At 52.6% G+C, this 20,779-nt stretch overlaps 1 protein-coding gene across 1 annotated transcript; it reads left to right on the forward strand.

Annotated features, from left to right (window-relative positions):
- The first annotated feature begins 844 nt into the window (after window positions 1-844).
- Window positions 845-20,779, forward strand: RBPJL (recombination signal binding protein for immunoglobulin kappa J region like). Its single transcript, XM_054274906.1, has 12 exons — window positions 845-872; window positions 7,360-7,435; window positions 13,645-13,770; window positions 15,579-15,649; window positions 15,880-15,995; window positions 16,865-17,039; window positions 17,792-17,929; window positions 18,387-18,496; window positions 18,904-19,044; window positions 19,674-19,829; window positions 20,017-20,120; window positions 20,506-20,779. Exons 1-12 carry the CDS (start codon window positions 845-847, stop codon window positions 20,777-20,779), a joined length of 1,515 nt encoding a protein of 504 aa, XP_054130881.1.

Raw genomic sequence — 20,779 nt, forward strand, 5'->3', positions numbered from 1 at the left:
CTGCAGCTCCCTTCTCTGCACACCCCCCTGCAGTGGCAGGCTGCTGTGGAGCCTGTCTCTCACAGCATCCAGAGAGGTTCAAAGACAGCCCAGGGGGAGGAATGAGCTGTCGGGCCAGGAACCAAGAAGGAGAAAACCAGTTCACGACTGATCTATTTTTAACATCATCTCAGCTTTTGGATGAAGCCTTGGCTCTCCCCACAGCTGCAAAGGCTGATGCTGCCTGGACAGGGCAGGGCATGGCAGCTCAGTCATATTCTGTCCTGGCAGCAGAGACCAGAGTCCTGGTCCCTGATTCAATTTAATGGCCAGTCCTGCCCCAGCAGCAAAGGGATGGGGAAGCAAAGATGATGGGACAAAAGTCCCCCGATATCTCTACCACCATCCCACACTTGTCAACCTCCCTCCACCCTCCCTTCCCTGGGCTGACCTGCGTCCCTGCAGAGGCACTGAGGGTGCACAGCACCCCCTCCATGCCCTGCAGCAGTGGGAGGCCGTGGTGGGAAGGCAGCGGCTGGCAGGCAGGTGCTGCAGGGCAAGGCAAACACCACCTGCACCGCCAGAGACCTTGAGATAACACGGAGCTATAAAGGCAAAAGGATCCAGGCAAGGTGAGTGCTGCTGCCTGGGCTGGCTCAGCCAAACCCTGCAGACAAGCTGAGAGGGCATTGGGACCATTCCTGACAGTTCTGAGCAACTCAGAGGGGGAAACAGTTATTGCTCTTCACTGCTGAAGGAGATGCTCGGTGTGTGATGCAAGGAGGGTGACCGAGGGGAGAGGCACATGTGAGCACAGCAGGGTCACCTCCTCTTCACTCTGCACGTGATCTCAGCCAAGGAGGACATGGAGATGGATCCCCAGAGACACACAGGTAAGCCAGCACACCTTCCCTGGGCACCTCCCCTGGCAATGCTGCTCCCCAGGGCAATTGCATCCCTCCCTGCTCCACCACTTGTCCGTCTGCTCTCCCTGCCAAATGCTGAGTCTCAGCAAAAACAGCCGCCTCAGGTTTCAGCCTGGCCTCCTTGGCAGCTCTCTCCTGGCTACAGGTTAGCAGAAATACTCTGAATATTCCCCTTCTGCTTCATCCAGCTGGTGGCAGGTTGGGCCTGGGTGCAGCCTGCCCTGGGCAAGGCCACAGGGTGAGGAATGCTGCCAGCTCCCTGCCCTCCTTCTGCTGCAGCGATGGGGGCTCTGTACTGAGCTGCAGAGGAGATGAGCAGATGGGAAAGGAGAGGTGGCAGTGCATTCACAGCCCAGGAAAAGCCCTGACTGTAAGTGTCACAGGGAGGAAGGCAGGTTGAGGACCAAGGCTTTGGAGCCATGCTGGCTCCAGAGCCTGCAAGAAGCCAGGACAAGGGATCACCGTGAGCTGCAAGGAGTGGGGAAGAGCTGGGAGCCCGTGAGAAGCACCAGCCAAGCCAGAGGGCTGTCCCATACAGCAGGGCTGTGCAAGGAGGAGGCACACACAGCAGGTCTAGAAACACATGGCAGGGTGCAGGGCACTGATGCCACACGTGCTGACAGCACCTATTTCTGTGCTGGAAGCCTTGGGCAATGGCAGAGCAGCCCTACACAAGATGTTGCTGAAATTCACCCTCCTCATCTGCCTCTCCATGACCCTCCTCTGCTCTTCAGAGCTTTTCTTTGTGGAAACCCAACCAGGCAGATTTGAGAAATTCATCCAGTTTTATTTGATGAAAGTGTCAAAAAACCCAATCAAAATATGATCAGGAGCGCCAGCCCTGAGTCCTTTCACTTAAGACACCTGAGTTCTGCCAGGACAACACAAGAGCACCCTCAAGCTGAAGGATGGGGAGAAAAATTGTGATGTCCTCAGCAGGACAATGAGTCATCATCCTTCTGGTCCATGCCTGAGAGAAAGGCTGCCCAAAAATGCATGTGGGACCAAGGGAGGAAGACTGAAGTGTGCCTTGCCCCAGGGGACAATGAAGCAACCAGAGCTACCTGGAGAGATGCAGACAATTTACACAATCCTGGAGGCAGCTCTCGATGCCAAAATTTGCTGTAGAAACATGGATGAATTGCTGGCACAAGACCTGCAAGCAGTGTGAAAGAATGAGGCCTGGGACAGCCTGGAGCAGGATCCACCCTCCCCTGGAGAGCTGCCCAAAGGTTGGTTTCTCCCAGTATAATCCCCAGTCTCAAGGTGCTCTCTGCATGCAGATGCCCAGCTCTCAGTGCTACCTGTGCTGCTCACAAGCTCTGAATCCACCCTCAGGACCATTTTACAGGCAGCACTGACTTTACACTCAATCACAGCTCCAAAATCTCAGTGCTCATCCCCCACAGCAGCTGGGTGACAAAAGGCCAATCAGAGAGGACAGCAATGCAGATTTTAGAGCAAGGAAGACTCAGGGACCACAAGCACATGCAGAGCATGGAAATGGCAAGAATTTCCAGCCCCAATGGGGTTTCTCCCCCCATTTAAGGAGTGATGTGTCCTTGGTTTTTCCCAAACACATGTGGGACAAGCAGAGCAGACTCTTTCCAGAACCTGACAGAGCTCTCTGGTTACAACTCCACGGCAGCTTGACTGGGCCAAGTGCCACCTGGAAGGACACATTGTTTGAAAAACAAGGCTGTATTTCTCCAACAGCACATCGAGGCTCCAAACCCAACAGGAGCAAACCAGCAGGAGGGCTGTAACAGGAAAGCCTTGCTGGATGCAGAAGGAACTTCTCTTTTGCTCTGCTTGCTCCCCACAAAAGCCTTTTCCCCATTTTATGGGACTCACTCCTGTTTATTCACAGGAGGAATATATTTCTTGACCAGGTCCTTTAGCAGTAAGAGATGTCTTTGACTCACAGCTCATGGGCTGAAGTCCTGGCAGGTTTATAGTGTGACATGACATTTGAAATCCCCTTGGGAAGGAAATGCTGGGTGTAGCAATGGACAGAGCATCCTCTCCTAGATGTTCTCCACAACAGCAGACGGGGTTTTTCTCTGCCTCAGTCTCTCTCTACAAGACCTCCCAGTGCTCTGCCACTCACCTGGCAGGAAAGCCTCCTGCCCAGACAGCCCTGCACTGAAACAAGCTGTACCTGGGCTGCTTCAGCAACAGCTGCCACAGATAAAAGCCACATTCACTTGCAAATTAAAATGTTAAAGATCTAGCCAAGAGGAAAACACATCTGCCAAATCTCCTTGTTCAGCTAATCGTGTCAGAGATGGCTCCTGTTTCAGGACTGCTGGTGCCATTGCTCTGTTCTCTCTGTCCCACCCAAGACCTTTAGGCCACACTTGTCCCCTGAGCTGCACAACTCAGCCCATCTCCTAACTGCTATTTTCAATAAAACTGGAGTACTCTGATTTTGATGAAGAGTGATCAACAGGGGACAGACCCACTCTGTTTAAAAAGCAAATGCTCTTCTGCAAACAGGTCCTTGGAGGACAGCTGAGCTGGGCCAAGAGACTTCAAACCTTGGAGAGAAGGATGTCCTGGCCATCCAGAAGCTGACGCAGCAATCCATTGCCCAAGTTTTTGTTTTGGGAGGAAGGTGTTAGCATTTTTTTCCCCCAGAAAAATGCATGTTCAACCACAAAGGAAAAGTCATGGCCCAGACCAGCCACTGGGCTGGTGCAGAGTTTGTCAGCTAAGCTCCCGATGCAGCAGAGCTGGTATGAGATTGAGAGTTCCTAGCAGGACAGCTGTCTCCCAGATCTGCTCGGACCACAATCCCCAGCTGACCTCAGGAAGTTTGCATGGCACAGACAACCACAGAGCCCGCCTGCTATTCCAGCCCAGCAATCACAGATTCATTGCCTGACCTCCTTCTTGAAGCCTTTATATCATATTTCTCACTCTAGAGATGTGACTCAATGTGTTGGCATAAGAAAACACGCCAGGAGAATTATTCTTGTGCCTCTCCCCTTTATCCTACCCATCCTGCTATGTGTTTAATTGAAATAGCAGAAAGTGAGGAACGTCTGGCAGCTGCGGAAAGGCACGCGGGGACTTTTTGTCCCTCCTCAGAACAGAAAAGCAAATTTGTGTAGATACTTTTCACAGGGAGAACCTCAAAGGTAGCACAGGAAATGTCTCACACCCAAATTCACAGCTTCCATGTCCCTCTGGCAGCAGGAGATCTGTCCTGGGACTGGGGTGCTGTCACCCCTTAGGAGATGCATCAAAGGAGAGCTTCACCAGCAGCACAGTGGCTGTGGCCTCCCTTCTGCCCACACTGAAGAGCAGGTGACACTTTGGGAAAGCCCTCCAAGCCCAGCTGCAGGTGTGTGAGCTGTGAATGCCCAAAGGCAGTGTTTGAGCTGTATGAATTCCCAAAAGCAGCGTTTTTCCACATGTGGAGCTTGCCTGATTTTCCAGCCCAGACAGAGACTCTTGTACAGGGGGTTATCTCTGCTGCCAACAGATCTGCTACCACTGGCTCCAGCCACAGAGCATGCCCTCATATGGGTCCACAGACTGCAAAGATTCCTGAATTTACACACTGGCAAAGAACAGCCCAGAGACAGAAAAGCTGAAGTCTGGAGAGAAAGCAAGGTACTGCCACCTCTCTGCAAGGGACAGCAGCTGAGCCCTGTGGATGTCCCTGAGGGGCACCAGAGGGACCAAGCTAGGGATGGACTCGTGTGCAAGCAGGGGCTTCAAGGCCAGAGGATCAGAAGTTTGCAGATAGACAGGCAAAGACAGAATATTGGTGGGGAAGATGGATTCTGACTCGAGTAAAAAACGCCAGGAAGGACAAGCTGTGTGAGAACCAAGAAAGATTCAGGCACAGGATAAGACTCAGCTGGGAGCACCCCACATGGAAATGCTGCCATTGCTGTGAACCAGCCTCTGGAGTCTGCTGGGCACACACCTCACCCTCTCCTGCTTTAACAGAGCTGGTTTAAAACCCTTTCTATTTAGCCAAGGCAGGAGAGAACCAAAGCCTTCTAAGACTTGAAAACATTACCTGTCACCCAAAGGTACATCTGTGCTGTGAGTGCCTACAGGGGGTGATGCTCACCAGCCTCAGCAGTAATGGAGAGCACTGGGTCAGGGTCCTCATGGCCAGCAGATCAGTGCAGCCCTTGTGGCAGCTGCATGAGCTGCTGAAGGTGCCCAAGTGCTCAATTTGCTGCTGTGTGAGCCCACAAACAGGATTACTGAGAGGTAATGACAAGTGTCAGGAGCCACTCAGCCTCCTGGCTTGGCTGGAAGAGACATCTGGCATGAAAGGGCCCAAGTGGTGCAGGGGGAGTAGCTGACTTTTATAAGTTTCTTTATAAGCACCACTCCCATCTATTTTATTTTTTTTTTCTGTGTTTTTTCTAGGTCCCATTTATTCACTCACAGTAGGGCCTGTCTGTAAGTCCTGTGTGTGTGTGTGTAGGTACAAACTCTATTTATCTCCCCTCCATGTTTCAGCCCTATTCATCAGGCATTTGTAAATGGCATTTTATGAGTGCTGAGTTTTTAACAGGGCAGGCACGCTGCTCCAGAGCGAACAAAGGGGCCCCTATTGGAAACTTTAAAGATGTTTAAACAAAGACTTCTCTTGAAAACCTTTAACCCCTCATGCCAACCTCAGGGGAAACGCTATGTTATGAGCAATGGGAGCACAAACATCTTCTGTGACCACAGGTTTTCTACAACAGGCTGCCTTGTTGGCCACAGCTCCTCTGTTTGCTCCAGCCACCAGCCAGGGCAGCCCCCGAGCCCATCTTGTTCTGAGCACATGCGGTTTCTTTAATTCTTCAACAAAAAATGAAAGTTACAACTTCCACAAAAATCAACAACAGCTTTTTCCCATTGGATGCAGCAATACCCTGCCTGCTTTGATGAAAAGTGTTGTTTTACTGCAGACACCAAGATCTGTCACCTGGTTTCAAGAGGGAAGTTTGCATTTTGGATGAGGCTGAGTTTATCCATATCCTGGTGGCAAATATCAGGGCTGAGATCTGAGAGATTTCCCCACACACAGCTTTTTGCTGATATCAACAGCAACCTAATGAATTCCTGCAGAGATTGCAAGAATCTGCTTGTGAAATGCAGTTTCTACTTGTTAGTGAGAGCCTGCACACTCACTGCCTGGGATTAACTGCTCCTTGAAAATATAAAAATCTTTACTCTCAAGAGATGCTACAGAGGGTCCCACAGGGACAGGTCCCACAGGGAGAACTTCATAATAACACTATAAATAATGCGGGTTTAAGTGAAGCAAAAATCCAGTGTGATTAAGCAAAAGAGGCAAAGTCCCATGCTTTGTCTCAGAGTTGGACTGAGAACAGGTCCCTCTCTTGGACCCCTGCTCCCCTCAGTCCCACTCCATGGTGGCTTCTATTGACACAGGACAGTCCCATTTCCCTGCCAGCCTCCTTACCCACTCTGCAGCCTGCCTGCTGAAGGATTCAGCAGCTCTCTGCTCCACAGCAAAGGCTGTCCCTGCAAAGCCTCAGCAGAGCACATACCACCACCACAGCATGTATCTGCTCAGCTCACTCGAGTGCATGTCCACACAAACACCATGAGTGCAGAATAATCTGATTTTCCAAACAAGTTTTCCCATGCAATTGCTTGGAACAGAAGTGCCCAAAGCTAATTTTATCCTGTGAAACAGTTGGAATGATAAGCCAAAGGTGGGTGATTGCTTGTGCAAACGAGTATGCACAGACCCAATTTTCCAGTCGTGCAGAAACAAACTTAGGGTACACTTCTGAGCTTATCTTTCTGCAGGATCTCCATTTCCTGCTGCTCAGCACGCCTTGCCCAGGTGTACGAGACATTATTATGCTCTGCTATGAGATCCTCGGCTGTATAAGCAGGGACCTGCCCGACAGATAGGCAAAAGGCGAGCAGGGCAGGCAGCGGGAAGAGCTCGCTCACATCGCTGCCACAGCACCGAGGAACCGAGCGGGTTCCGTGCCCCGGCACCGTGCGCCCGGGGACCGGGAGGGCTCCAGCCCCCAGACGGGAGGAAAAACCCTTTGGGGCGAAGGACAAGCTCTTCCCCTCCTCCCGGCTTTGCTTTCTGCTCCTGGCGCCCAGGATCGCCGCTCCCCTTCCTGCCAACCCTGCTCCATGGAAGAGCCCACTCGGAGGGTGCCAATGTCCGCTCGGCACCGCGCACAGCCCCGCTGGACCGGGCTGGGACCGGCACCGGGACCGGGATAAGGATCGGGACCGGGATAGGAACCGGGATCGGGATGGGGATCGGGACGGGGACAGGGATCGGGACCGGGATCAGGATGGGGATCGGAACGGGGACAGGGATCGGGACCGGGATAGGGACCGGGACCGGGATGGGGACCGGTTCCGGAACCGGGACACGGACCGGGACCGGACTCACCCGCGCCCTCCTGACCCTCCTCGTGTGCTGTGCTCCCCGCAGGAGCGGCGGTGCCCGCGGAGCCGCCGCCTCAGCCGTGCCGGGCTCGGAGCCGCTCCCCGCCGCGCTGCTGGCTCAGGTACGCGCTGCGGGCGGTGCGGGGCGGCGGCAGCGCCGGGGCCCGCCGGCTTTAACGGGGCGGGGGAGCGGGGGGGGCGATGGGGCGGGCACGGCCCGGCCCCGGGGCTGCGCCGAGAGCGGGGGGGACCGGGGGGGACCGGGGGAAACCGGGGGGAAGCGGGGGGAACCGGGGGTCCCACCTGCCCCCGCCCCGCCGAGCGCGGCCCCGCGGGAGCTGCGCGCAGGTGGAGCCGGCACCGGAGGGTGCCGGGACGGGACGGCCGGGGGCTCACCGGCGCGGAGGGCCCGCCTGCTCTTAGCGGTTTAGCTTCATTTTTCTCTGTTTTTCCTTTTTTACCCCTTTATTTCACTTTCTGAATTTTTAAAAATTTTTTCTTTAATTTCTCTATTTTATTTATTTTTTTTTCTCTAATTTATTTATTGTTCTTTTTTAACTTGCTTTATTTTTTCTTTATTTTTCTCTGTTTTTCCTTTTTTACCCCTTTATTTCACTTTCTTAATTTTTTAATTTTTTTCTTTATTTTCTCTATTTTATTTATTTATTTATTATTTTCTCTAATTTATTTATTGTTCTTTTTTATCTTTCTTTATTTTTCTTTATTTTATCTATTTCTTCTCCTTTTGCTTTTTTCTTTGTTTTATATTTTTATTATTTTCTCCTTTTCTCCCTTTTTTTTTTTTTTTTAACCCTTTTGTTGTCTCTTCCCCTACTGGCGTAACGCATGTGGTAGCCCCATAAACTCAAAAGTTCATGGAAAAAGGAGAGTCTAAGCTTAATACCCATTTGACCTGCAGTGTCCTTGGAGTTTAGGAGCATCAGCAGGTAGTGGTGCAGTGTGGGGAGGTGATTTTGAGCCAGAAGACTGCAGAGCAGAGCTTGGAGGGCTGTAGAGCCTCAGGTTAATTTTCCATCAAGAAGGTCAACTGATGTGCATTGGAGATCTTCAGCAGAGGCTTCTTGGAAACTCTGGAATAGACCTTCCCAGTCCCCCAGCACCTAGGTCAGTCTGGTGGTGGCAGGAGCCACCTTTAGTGCTTTATAGGACTGTGTTGTGGTGCTTTAATAGCATTTCCCTTCCTCTTTGCACACGAGGAACAGAGAAAGGAGACTCCAGTAAATCACTGCCTGAATTTTCTAGCAGATGTACCAATGCTGTTTTATCAAACTTGGGCATTTTGGGGGTGTTGGTGCTGCTGAGGTGCCCAGCCCAGCTGGCCCCTGCTCCCTGCAGAGCTCACTGCCACAGGCTTTTCCTGCTCTCAGCCGCTGCTTGCCCTTGGTGTGGTCAATAAATCCCCCAGGCCTAGAAAAGGCTGAATTTCACTTGTGTGTGCAGTGAGGAAAATACAGGATTTATAAATACCCATACATATACAAGGGCTGTGGGTTGGGTTGGTCTGGATTAAAGGAGGTATTGAAAAATGAGGGAAGCCAGAAACTGCAGGCTTCTCATTTCTGTGATTTCTAATGGCTTTTCCTTTTGCATAAACATTGCCTTGACTCCATACCCAAGAGCACTGCAGGCGTTTTCTCCCCTGATCTGCACAAAATATAACCCAGACCTCTAAAATGGATATTTTTTATTAGGATGTTTGGTTTCCCCAAACTGAGGGAAGAACAGTTGCCCTCTGTGGCAGCAAATCCCCAGCAAGCTTCAGGGCAGCTGTGTCCTGAGCAAGGCAAACCACAGCTCCTTTTTTGAGGGGGGGAGAAAAGCAGAAAATTAGGTCTCTGCACTTCAATTCAGAGTGCTAACTGCACTTGGGGACACTGTTACTGTGAGTTACAGTTCTTGTCTAAAGAGGTGATTTGAAGACCCAGTTTTTAAACAATAGCTGCTGGGATTGCATTTTGGTCTCCAGAGTTGGGTACTTTCATTCCCAGGGGACCAAATATATCAGATCCCTTCCTGAGCTGGGGGAGCTCACTGAACTGAGCTGGTGGAGCTCACTGAACTGAAAAGCAGCAGGGCAGAGGGCAGTTTGCTTCTCCCAGTGCCTGTAAAGCGCTTTTTCCTTCTGCTGCGGTTGCCCAAGGGTGTGGGCATCACACAGAGGTGATGTGTGGAGCAGGGCATGTCCCACACAGGGAGCAGCATTCCCCAGCTGCAGGCAGCACAAAGCACTGAGTGATGCCCCTGAGCACTTGCTGCTGGGAGGGAGAGGGATAATTTTCAGCTGTGGTGTTAAACATCAGCTCTCCTAAAATCAGCCACGGGGCTGTGGGGTCCAGCCCTCCCAAAGCCTCCCGGCGCCTCGGTGTGCCCACATGAAACAGCCCTGTGCAAGGTGGTCCAGCTGTGTGTCTCCTGTGGAAAGCACACAGAGCACTCCTCCTTTTCTGCCTCATTTCCCATGGGAGAGGGCACAGGAACCCAGCCAGGGTTTGCAAATCCCCCAGGGTACCCTGCATCTCTCCCACCCCAAGCAGCAGGGCAGAGCCACCCTGGAGATGCACCACAAATGCACTCACACCCTCTCCTGAGGCACAGCCTGACCTAAAGCAAAGGAAAAGCTTTGGTGAGTGGTGCCAGGCTGAGCAGGGAAGGGGAAAGGCTTACAGAAATCAGTGTAGGAGAAAGGTGGTAGATCCCCCTTTGCTCCCCCTCCTTTTTCTACATAATGCCCAACTGTGCGGAGAGCAGCAGAGCCCCAGCCAAGACCTCAGGCTCTGAAAAGGCAGCTTTTAGTGAGAGCTGTGAGAGCCCAGCCCGTGTGGGGCTGCTAACATGACACTGAACTAACACTGCACTACAGCCTAAGCATTTTAATAATTTAATATAATAAATGTCAGAAGGAGTGAATATTTCTCTGTAACCCTGAGGAGGCTGGAGGTGCCAGAAGGAGCCAAGTGGGCATACTGAGCTGCTTTAGCAAGAGCCCTTTGACTCTCTGAAGGGAAATTTATGGCAGATGATGGATGCTGGGTGGTCACCTCTGTGGGCAGAATGGCAAACACTGTTCAGGAGTGCGTCACTCACACAATTTAGCCCCAAAATTGGGAAGGCAAGGGTGGCAGAGAACAGACAAAGAAAAGGAATACAAGTTTCTAGGTAGTTGTTCCTCCAGCTGGACATCAAATCTGAGGAGTTCCCATCTGTTTACCTGCCTTTGGCATGCACATTCCCCCTTCAAGCAGTGAGCAGCATGTGGGTAATCATTCCAGAAGGTTCTTTAATCATCTCCAGGCAGTGACCCACGTGCCTCTGGAATTCTGCAGGGATGGCAGGGAGCAGTGGTACCTGCACAAGCCTGGCCCTGCCCTGAGCCAGGGCTGTGGGAGGCTCTGCAGAGCAGGCATTGCTGCTGCCCACGCTGCCAGCACACGTCTCAATCCACAGCTTTTGGCAATTCGCTCCTGAACACTCCCTGGCCTCTGTGCCAGGCTGTTCCACACTTTGCCAAGGGGTTAATAGCAGAGGAGCCCCACAGGGAGACATCAAGCTGCATGGATGGGCAGTGGTGACTGCATTGGTGACACTAACAGGGATGGAGCATGTGGCTCTGCAGCTGAGACACAAACACCCACAGCTATGCTCCTCATTTTACACAGCACACTGAACCATGAGACTCACCAGGAAAAAATTCACACACCCAGCCTGGTTCTTCCCTGCTGTGTGCCCGTTGTCTCTGACAAACTGAGGGTGAAATGCTACTGAACAGAGCCAGCCAGGTTCTGTACTCATTTAACACTCTGTTAGTTAATTTAACACTGCATTAGTGTAAAAGGGTATCCAGGGTCAGGCCAATTTCCTTGATATATTTCCATATTTACCCCAATCATAATAAGTTGTTCTGAAAAAAAAAAAAAAAAGAAAAAAGAAAACAACAACTAAACCAACCAACCGGAAAAAAAAAAAAAAAAGAAGAAAGACCCAAAACCAAATGCAGAGTTTTGCTGAGAGATTCCCAAAAAGTGCTTTTATATGAAGGAAAGGAAAAATAGCAAAGGCAGATCAAAGCTGAAATCACACCATTGCTTGGCAGCAGAGGAGTGAAACAGCTGCAGATTGCCACTATTGAAGATTAAATAACTTTCTTATGGGATCTCTTTGGCTGTGCAAAGATATAAACTATTCACTGGCTAGGAAGAGGAGTGAAACTTCAGCAGGACTAAGTGACCCACCCTGGAGCAGCCACTGGTGGGATACTGGTAAATATAAAGCTCTGTTTCAGTGTGCTGCATTGCTGGAGCAGGAGTCTCCCAGCACCTGGATGGAGGGAACAGGTACAGCCCTGGCAAAGGAGCTGCTTGTCACAAAATGAAAGCCTGGTCCTTCATTTGCAGATAAACAGCTTTTAAAAACGCCCCAGTTGATCCCAAAGTTCAAATCCTTCAGCAGAGCTCTGGCATCTTTTGATTGGAGGGGAAAAAAGGAGAAAAAGCATTATCTGGGGTCCCATGAGTGCTGTGGGCTGAGCCCTGAGCCCTGTGCTGGCAGCAGCTCTGGGGCTGCCACAGGAGCAGAGCCTGGTGGCAGCCTGTGCTCTGCACTCTGCAATGGCCATAAAACATTCATTTTCCAGGCACAGAGCAGCAGTAATGTTGTGGGTGACACTGACACTGGCCCTGGCTGTAAATCTGACTCTGGCAGGGCTCTGGTGATTTATATTTACTAGCTAACACATCTGGGATAAGGAGCTGGGAACAAGGAGGGCAGGAGATTATATTGCCCCTCTGGTAACCTAACAGAGCACATCTGTGCAGTGCAAAGTGTCAGGTCCCCGTGGCACTGCTTAGAGAAGACACTGGGCATGGATTTGTTTATATGGGACATGTGGTTTTCTTCCTCAACAACAGCAGAGCATCAGCTCCATCCAAAGGTGGGAAAGCTGGAACTGAAATGTGTTGAAAGTGAATTGCAACACGGTGCTAAAAGCTGTAAGGGGCACAGCCTTTTTAAAGCACTGCACTGTGAAGAACAGAGCTGGCAGGCAAACCCTGCTAGCAGGATGCTTGGGGTGACTGTGTGCAGCTTCTCCCCCTGGAGCCTGCTCTGCCCTCTGAGCCCAGAGGAGCTCAGCACGAGGAGCCTGCCTTGGGGTGATGGCGGGACCAGACTTACCTCTCTTCACACATCTCATCATTTATGCTCTCAACTTTTCTCCATTTCCAGCCCATTTGAGAGGAAGAGAGACTGTGTTTAAAGGGAATGCTCCCCTGCACATCTCTTGCAAGTTCCTCCTTGGGTGGCCATGGCTGATGGCCCTGGTGTCACCCCTTTTCCCCCAGTGCTGCCATCAGCCCCCAGATGCTCTCTCACAGTTACTCTGCCCCGTGTTTTCCACTGTGGCTGGGGTTCACAGCCTTCTCTGGGCACTGCTTTGCCTCTGATAGGAGAGTCATTGACCAGGCTGGGTCCCCTCAGCAGGAGCTGTGTGTTCCCAGTGACCACATTGACAGATGTGCCAAGGAGGGACCCCTACACAGGCATCTCCTCTGCTTTCATCTTATCCAGCCAAATATCCCAAACTCAGGGAATGCTCCTGCCCCAGACTCACGGGGTTTAGGGGCTTTCAGCAGGGCAGAAGCTGTGCTGTTCAATGAGTGGTCTCAGCCCCTCTGAAGGCAAACCAGCACCACAGAAGGCCTCCACAGCTGCCATCCCAGAGCTCTCTCCCCCTTGCACTCGTGTCCCAGGTGGCAGAGCAGGGCATCTCAGACCCACCTCCTCTCTCTGCAGCTGGTTAACACCCAGCCTACCCAGTTAGCAGAGTTAAATGCCAGGTGTCTGGAAACTCCTTCTATTTAATAGAGCAGAAACAATCAGCAGAACCACCTACTCCTTAGGTCTCAGAGAAAAACGCAGCTGTTTTCACCCAACATCCCTTGCAGAAGCCAGTGAGTGGCTCAATCTTGCAATGCAGCTCCCAGCTGCACTCACAGCTCAGCAGCATCACTGCCCAGCTCACCCAAAAGCCATACAGCAACAAGCACAGCAGGCTGAAAAACAAATTAATAATCAGGGTTGCATGGGGGGCTGGAAGTCTTAGAAATGCTGTGTGTTTGGTGGCAAACTGATGAAGCAGTTACTCCATTGTCCAAACTTTCTGTTTTTCAATGCCAGCCCCATTCTGCAGTTCCTTCTGAAGCCTTTCCACCTTCCCCACCCCATCAGGCTGGGCATGGAGGGAGCTCCTTTCTCTCTGCAGGGCTGGGCAGGAGCTGCCCTGGTGCCCCCGTGCCAGGGAAATTGTGTCTTGCAGACCCAAGCCGTGCCAAGGCAGCCTGCTCCAGGACAGCGTGAGGAGGTACCTGCAGCTGCCAGCAGACCAGACAGTGCTCATCCTGCACGCCAAGGTGGCTCAGAAGTCCTATGGCAACGAGAAAAGGTGGGAGATGGCCAGGACCAGGCAATAAGTTACATAATCTCCATATATCACACAAAGCTGATTGTTATTTATTAAGAAACCTGTGCTTTTATACCCAATTTTGCTACAGGCTGACCTAACTGGTGCTCCAGTCAAAACACCATCACCAAGGGCTAATTAAAAAACACCCTTTGGTGAACAAATCTCCATAACTCATTCCACATGTTCACAATACCAGGTGCAGCAAGTGAAGATAAGAATTGTTTCTCATTCTTTTCTCTGATCCTCTCACAGCCTTCCCCAGAATGAAGCTGTAAAGTTGTGTATTCCTCTCTGTGGCCAGAGAGCTGCTGCCACAGGAGATGGTCCCAGCTGGCCTGATAGCCACTTCTAAACCCAGCTACCTAAAGCTTCATTTCAGCCTTGCTGGATTTCACTGATCTAAGCTGGTGAAATTTAACCCCCCTATTCACTCATCTTTTCATCCAAAGCCATCATTTATTCTCCATTAATTTAATTACACAAGAAAGAATTAGCTCCAGCCTTTATCCATCCCAGTTAGACATTCCCAGTAGATAGGTTCTTTCCATGCAGCAGTAAAGAAAGACAAAGTAAAAGAAATCAAGATTCTGTTCAAATCTCAGCCCCCAAGAAGGAAAGGCTGATGTTTTAACTGCCCTCTAACTCTTGCCTTAAAATCAGCATGGCCACAGCAGGGACTGGGCTGTTTCCATCCATGCCAGTGGTCTCCAAAGCTGCTATTTTTGAATATCCTCCCCACACTGAACACCTTGAGGTTCTGGCTTGAATCGCCAAAATTGCCACTCGCTGGCAGTGACGTCAGTCTGCAGCACTGCGATGTAATTAATCCTCCATTAATCCTTGGGATATAAATACTGCTCCGTTATTACCCAGCATGGAACAAGGAACCAGCTCAGCCTCCTCTGGAACCACCCAGACCCCAGGAGACAGCTCTGGGATGGGCTGGCTGTGCCTACAAAGCTCTCACCACATCCAGTCTCCTGCCAGGGGCTGCTGGTCCGCAGGTAAAAAAGTTATTTCAGGACTGAATCTTCCAGCCAGGAGGGAGCCCTCTCATCACAGCCTCTGCTCCTGACCCCATGCAAGGGGTGAAAATCAGATGCCAGGTCTGAAAAGGGAGAGAAAAACCTGCACAGAGCTCCCAGGTTTAAGTTTGAAGGTGCTGCTGCCATTTTCCTTAATAATGGGAGTCAGGGGCCTGTGCTGTGGATGAGTTGTTTAAATAAACTTGTACCTCCAGGGCTCCAAGATATCCAACCCCCTGCACTGCTGTTTTCTCTGCTGGTGCTTTACCCAGTGTCCATAGAGGATGAATTTACACCATTCACACAAGTGCAAAGACAGTGGAAACCCAAATAAAACACAGGAAAATGGGCTTCCAAACTCCTGGCTATGGGTTTATTTGCATTGGGCTGCAGAAGTGATTGTGAATGCAAACTCTGTTCCCAGCCTGCTCAAACTCCCACATGGCAGGCAGGCAGGGGCTGACGGCTCCCTCTCTCTGGGGGAGCTGGGGGTGCCAGGCTCCCTGTCCTCCCATCCCAGGGCCATCTGTCACTGCTGGGATCGTGGCCACAGTGGCAGCACCAGATGTGGCAGCTGCTGAGGTTGGAACCAGGCACAGGGTCCCCAGCCCCTGGCTGAGCTCCCTGTGCCTCCCAGGTGCATGGGTGCCCCCAGTGCTGGGGATCCCCAGGTCTCTGCTCTCAGCACAGCCATGCAGCCCCTCCTGAGCACCTTCTCAGGGTGCTGAAGGGCAGTGAGAAAATGCCCTCTTGTCTCTGCAGGTTTTTCTGCCCCCCACCTTGTGTTTACCTGAGCGGGCCGGGATGGAAGTTAAAGCAGGAGCAGATTAAAGGTGAGCAGAGCCCTGGACCTCTCCTCCCTCCCTTCCTGCACCATGGAGAGCTGCCCTCTGCAAAGGGGACAGTGAGTCTGTTTATGTTGGTTTTGGCCCTCCAAACTCCTTTCCTGCTCAAGCCTGAGCCCCCTGAAATCCAGAGAGGGCTGAGGCTTGGTGATGCTGTGCTCCTGGAGAAGCTGAGCCTGTGCAGGGGGATGGAAGGTGCTGCTCCTTGTCTGTTCCAGCCAGGGACCTGGGAGAGGCTGGATTTCGGGTGTGTGGGTACATGGGGCTGGACAGCATGGGCAGCAGCCTGATGGAGACGCAGAAGCTGAGCTTTGAGGAGCAGCCAGATGCAAAGGTAAAGCCCGTGGGGCTGTGGAGATCCCTGTCATGCAGGGGCTGGGCTGTCACCATCAGCACCCCACACTCTGGGATGTCACACCCTCCCCATCCTCCTCAGAATGTCACAGCTCTTTCTTCCTGGCCATAACTCCCCACTCCCACTCCCCACACCATTCACACAAGTGCAAAGACAGTGAAAACCCAGATAAGACACAGGAAAGACTGCTGTGGCATGTGCAGCAATCCAGGCAGCCCAAAGATCCCTGTCTTTCTCTGAAACCATCTTTTCAGGTCAACAGGACTGTAGCTGTCAAAATCTGTCCAGCTCCCTCAGCCCTGGTTCCTTCTCCTGCTTGTCACAAAATGAAAGCCTGGTCCTTCATTTGCAGATAAACAGCTTTTAAAAATGCCCCAGTCAATCCCAAAGTTCAAATCCTTCAGCAGAGCTCTGGCATCTTTTGATTGGAGGGGGAAAAAAGGAGAAGAAGCATTATCTGGGCTCCCTGAAGAGCATGGGGTCTGAGGCAGGCCAGGAGCTCACAGAAAGGGCCTTTGTCCACAGTGCTTGCCTTGCTGCTAAAGCACAGCATATCGGCCAGGCTGAGGGAAACCATAAACCCAGGGTGATTTCTCATGTTATGTGGGATAAATCACACATGAACATTCATTTCCATAAGGAATACTCTGCCCCCAGTGTAAATAAAGCCTCTGCTGATCCCCAGCTCTTCATTCCACCTGTAATAACATCTCTGGTCATTTCTCCCTTTAAATGAACCCGGGGCTTGTTGAAGGGAGCTATTATGTCCTTGTGGGGTGGTGAGGAGGGTGAGCAGGGCTGGTGGGGCTGGGCTGGAGCTGCTGGCAGCCCCTGTGTGTCCCTGGCAGGGGTTCAGCTGTGCCAAGGCCCTGTACATCTCGGACACGGACAAGCGCAAGCATTTCCGCCTGGTGCTGAAGCTCTTCTTCAGCAACGGGCAGGAGATCGGCACCTTCCACAGCAAACTCATCAAGGTCATCTCCAAACCCTCGCAGAAGAAGCAGTCCCTGAAGAACACGGACCGTGAGTGGCTCTCTGGGGAGGGAGGTGGGTGCCAGCCCAGCGTGGGATGCTCTCTGCTCACAGCTTGGCTCTGCAGTGGCCCAGGCTGGACACAAATGTTGCAATGCTGTGAGGGTCCCAGTGAGGAGAGAGAATGATGCCGCTGACTCCATGGATATCAGAAGGCTAATTAATTATTTTATTATACTATATTGTTCTATACATCTAAAACTGAACCTGCCAAGCGCTCAACCCTGCTCACACTGCGCTCAATCTCATGACTGTCACCCAACAGTCCTGACTCACACACACTTGGCCCTGATAGGCCAAGGAAACAAAACACCATCACTTTGGGTAAACAATCTCCATATTGCATTCTACTTTTGCATAAATGCAGGCACAGCAAATGGTAAGAATTGTGTTTTCTTTCTCTGAGGTTCAGAGAATGTGTATCCCAGAAATATTATTGGGAAGAATTGTGCCTTGCTTTTCTCTGTGAAGGAAAACGTGGCTACACCCACAGCCCATGGGAACTCCCAAAAGAGGATGTAGAACTCCCAAAAGAGGATTTATGTGGCACAGTGCTGTCTCATTTCCAAGTGGTTCACCCAGCACGGGGTGTAATGCTCTGATGCCAATGTGGTCCCCACAACATGGGCCTCACCCCACTCACACACAGGGGAGGGTTTTGGCTGCTGGATACCCAGGAACCAAGGCTTGACAGAGCCATCATTCAGTCCTGGCAAGCACTAACCTGGCACCTCTCCCCTCAGTGTGCATCTCCTCAGGCTCCAAAGTGTCCCTCTTCAACCGCCTGCGCTCCCAGACCGTCAGCACCCGGTACCTGTCCGTGGAGGGAGGAGCGTTCATTGCCAGCGCCCGGCAGTGGGCAGCCTTCACCCTCCACCTGGGTAAGGACCCTCGGGGACACTGATGCCACCATGCCTCCAGCCCTGGCTCTCCCATCCTGCAAAGCCATTCCTTGGTGGCAGAAGGCATGGGAATTAGCCTGGGGGTGCAGGAATCCAGCTCAGTCTCACCTCTGCCCGGCATTCTTGGTGCATCTCTGGACGTTTCCCACTGGCTTTGAGGGCACAGGGGCTGTGACCAGGGCTGTACTGGTCTGGAGGTTTACAAATTCAAGCAAGGGATTGCCTGGAAGAGTCCAGAGCCCAACAATATTCCTGCCTTGCAAGGAATGGGCCAGAGCCCAACTGCTCTCCCCGGGTGGGCTCCCACGAAATGATGCTCTCTCCAAGCATCATTCCCTATGAGCCCAGGTAAGGCAGCAGCAGGAGCAGGGCCAGACCTGTGCCCACCTGGGTTAACCAGCTCCCCGGGCTGACTCTGCCTCTCCCTCCCCTGCAGCCGACGAGCGCTGCAGCCGCAGCGAGTTCCCGCTGCGGGAAGGGTACATCCGCTACGGCTCCGTGGTCCAGCTGGTCTGCACGACCACCGGCGTCACCCTGCCGCCCCTGGTGAGCCCCTCACCCCCTGCTGCCCCTGGTGAGCCCCTCACACCCTGGTGAGCCCCTGGTGAGCCCCTCACACCCTGCCACCCCTGGTAAACTCCTCACCCTGGTGCCCCTGGTGAGCTCCATGCCTGCGCTGCCAGTGCACAGAGCCGGCCGCACCACAGCTCCAAGCGGTGGGGCCGTGCCGGGCATCCGTGCTGGGGATCGATGCTGGGGATTCACACCAGGGATCCATGCCAGAGATACATGCCAGGATCCCCACCAGGAATCCATGCTGGGGATCTGTGCTGGGATCTACACCATGGATCCATGCTGGAGATCCATGCCAGGATCCACACCAGGGATCCATGCTGGAGATCCATGCCAGGATCCACACCAGGGATCCATGCCAGGGATGCTGCTGCCCACAGATCATCCGGAAGGTGATGAAGCAGTACGCCATGCTGGACGTGGATGAGCCCATCTCCCAGCTGCACAAGTGTGCCTTCCAGCTGCAGGGCAGTGACCGCATGTACCTGTGCCTCTCCACAGACAAGGTGATCCAGTTCCAGGTATGGCAGTGCAGGAGCAGGGTGCTTGCTGCCGTCTCTCCAAGCTCCTGTGTTGCTTCAGGCTGGGGAGCATGGCACTGGGAGGAGTCTTGCATCCAAACTCAGGGCAGAATCATGGCAAAGCTTGAGTGGGGACGCTGGAACTGAGGTCTTTGAAAGGAATCACAATCCCCATTTCCCCATGAGCAAAGCAGTCACTTGCTGGAACCAAGACGCTGAGGGTAGAAGCCAGGCATCCCATCCCCATTCCCCACCACCTCCCCTGCAACAGTAATCCTAGCTCAACTATTCATCCCCCTAGCCTTCCAAGCCTCAGAACTAATACTCTTACATCACATTCAAAGCCACCCTCATCCCCACTCTCATCCTCATCACACAATGAGGAAACCAACCAGAACACCTGAACGCTGGCATTTACCTCCTATTTTATACACTCTCACTACTAATTGCTATCCTCCACCTGCACAATCAAATTGGTACACTACACTTCCCAATACTCAAACTCTCACATCCTACATTAAACTCTTCTTTGATTGGGCCTGGCTGCAAGCCTAGCTCTTCTACTACCCTTCATAGTTAAGGCCCTCCTATACCACCTGACATATTTGGAGCTCTGACACTCTCCACAGGCATCTCCCTGCCCGAAGGAAGCCAACAGGGAGCTGCTGAACGACGGCTCGTGCTGGACCATCATCAGCACGGAGACAGTGGAGTACACGTTCAGCGAGAGCCTGGCGTGCATCCGCGAGCCCGTCAGCCCCGTGCCCCTCATCGCTGCCCTGCAGGTGGGCACAGCCCCGGGCTGCCCCTCCCTGTCACCTGTCTGCCTCGTGCCTCCTCCTCCTGAGCCCTTCTCCCCCTGTGGCACCTCCCATTCTCAAGTGGGAATGAGATGCACAGGCAGAGCATCCTGTGGGAGAAGCAGTCTGGCTTCATAACCCACCCAGCCCCGCCACACTCTGCCTGTCACAGCTCACAGGTGGTGGGGACGTGGCCATGCTGGAGGTGCAGGGGGAGTATTTCCATGCACACCTCAAGGTCTGGTTTGGAGATGTGGAAGCAGAGACCATGTACAGGTAAGGTGGATTGGGGAGCTGAAGGCAGGGAACAGCAGCCAGGTGTGGGCTGTGCTGGGCAGGTCTGGGAAGGATGTGGCTGCAGACACTGGGGACAAGGACACTTGCAGGAGCAAGGAAAGGCAGGAATGAGTCTGGTGCCTGCTCTCTGCCCTGGCTGCAGTCTGGGCATAGCCATGGGTGGGGAACAACAGGGATTTCAGGGAACTGCAAACAACCAAGCAGCCCTGGCAGAGAGGAATGAAAGACTGGGAGGAGAGAGGGAACTGGGTGGAGGCTTCACACTGAGCTCCAGGATGGAGGAGAAGAGCAGTCACTCAGTGCTGGCTGCTCCTGCAGGGGACCTTCCCTGGTTAATGCACGTTTTCCTCTCCTGCACTGACAGGAGCCCCAAGTCCCTGGTGTGTGTGGTCCCTGATGTCTCTGCCTTCGGCAGCGACTGGAGGTGGCTGCGCTATCCCATCACAGTCCCGCTCCTGCTCATCAGGGACGACGGCCTCATCTACTCCAGCTCCTTCACATTCACCTACACCCCAGAGCAGAGCTGCATCCCAGGGCAGCAGGTCCTCTCTGATGTTCCCCAGGACTCAGACAAATTACTGGACAGCATCCACCAGGAGTTCACCAGGACCAACTTCCACCTCTTCATGCAGACCTAG

Source organism: Melozone crissalis, unplaced genomic scaffold, assembly GCF_028551555.1.
Source record: "Melozone crissalis strain CALT ecotype California unplaced genomic scaffold, PUWL_Pcris_2 ptg000017l_1, whole genome shotgun sequence".
In the NCBI taxonomy this organism is placed as follows: Eukaryota; Metazoa; Chordata; class Aves; order Passeriformes; family Passerellidae; genus Melozone; species Melozone crissalis.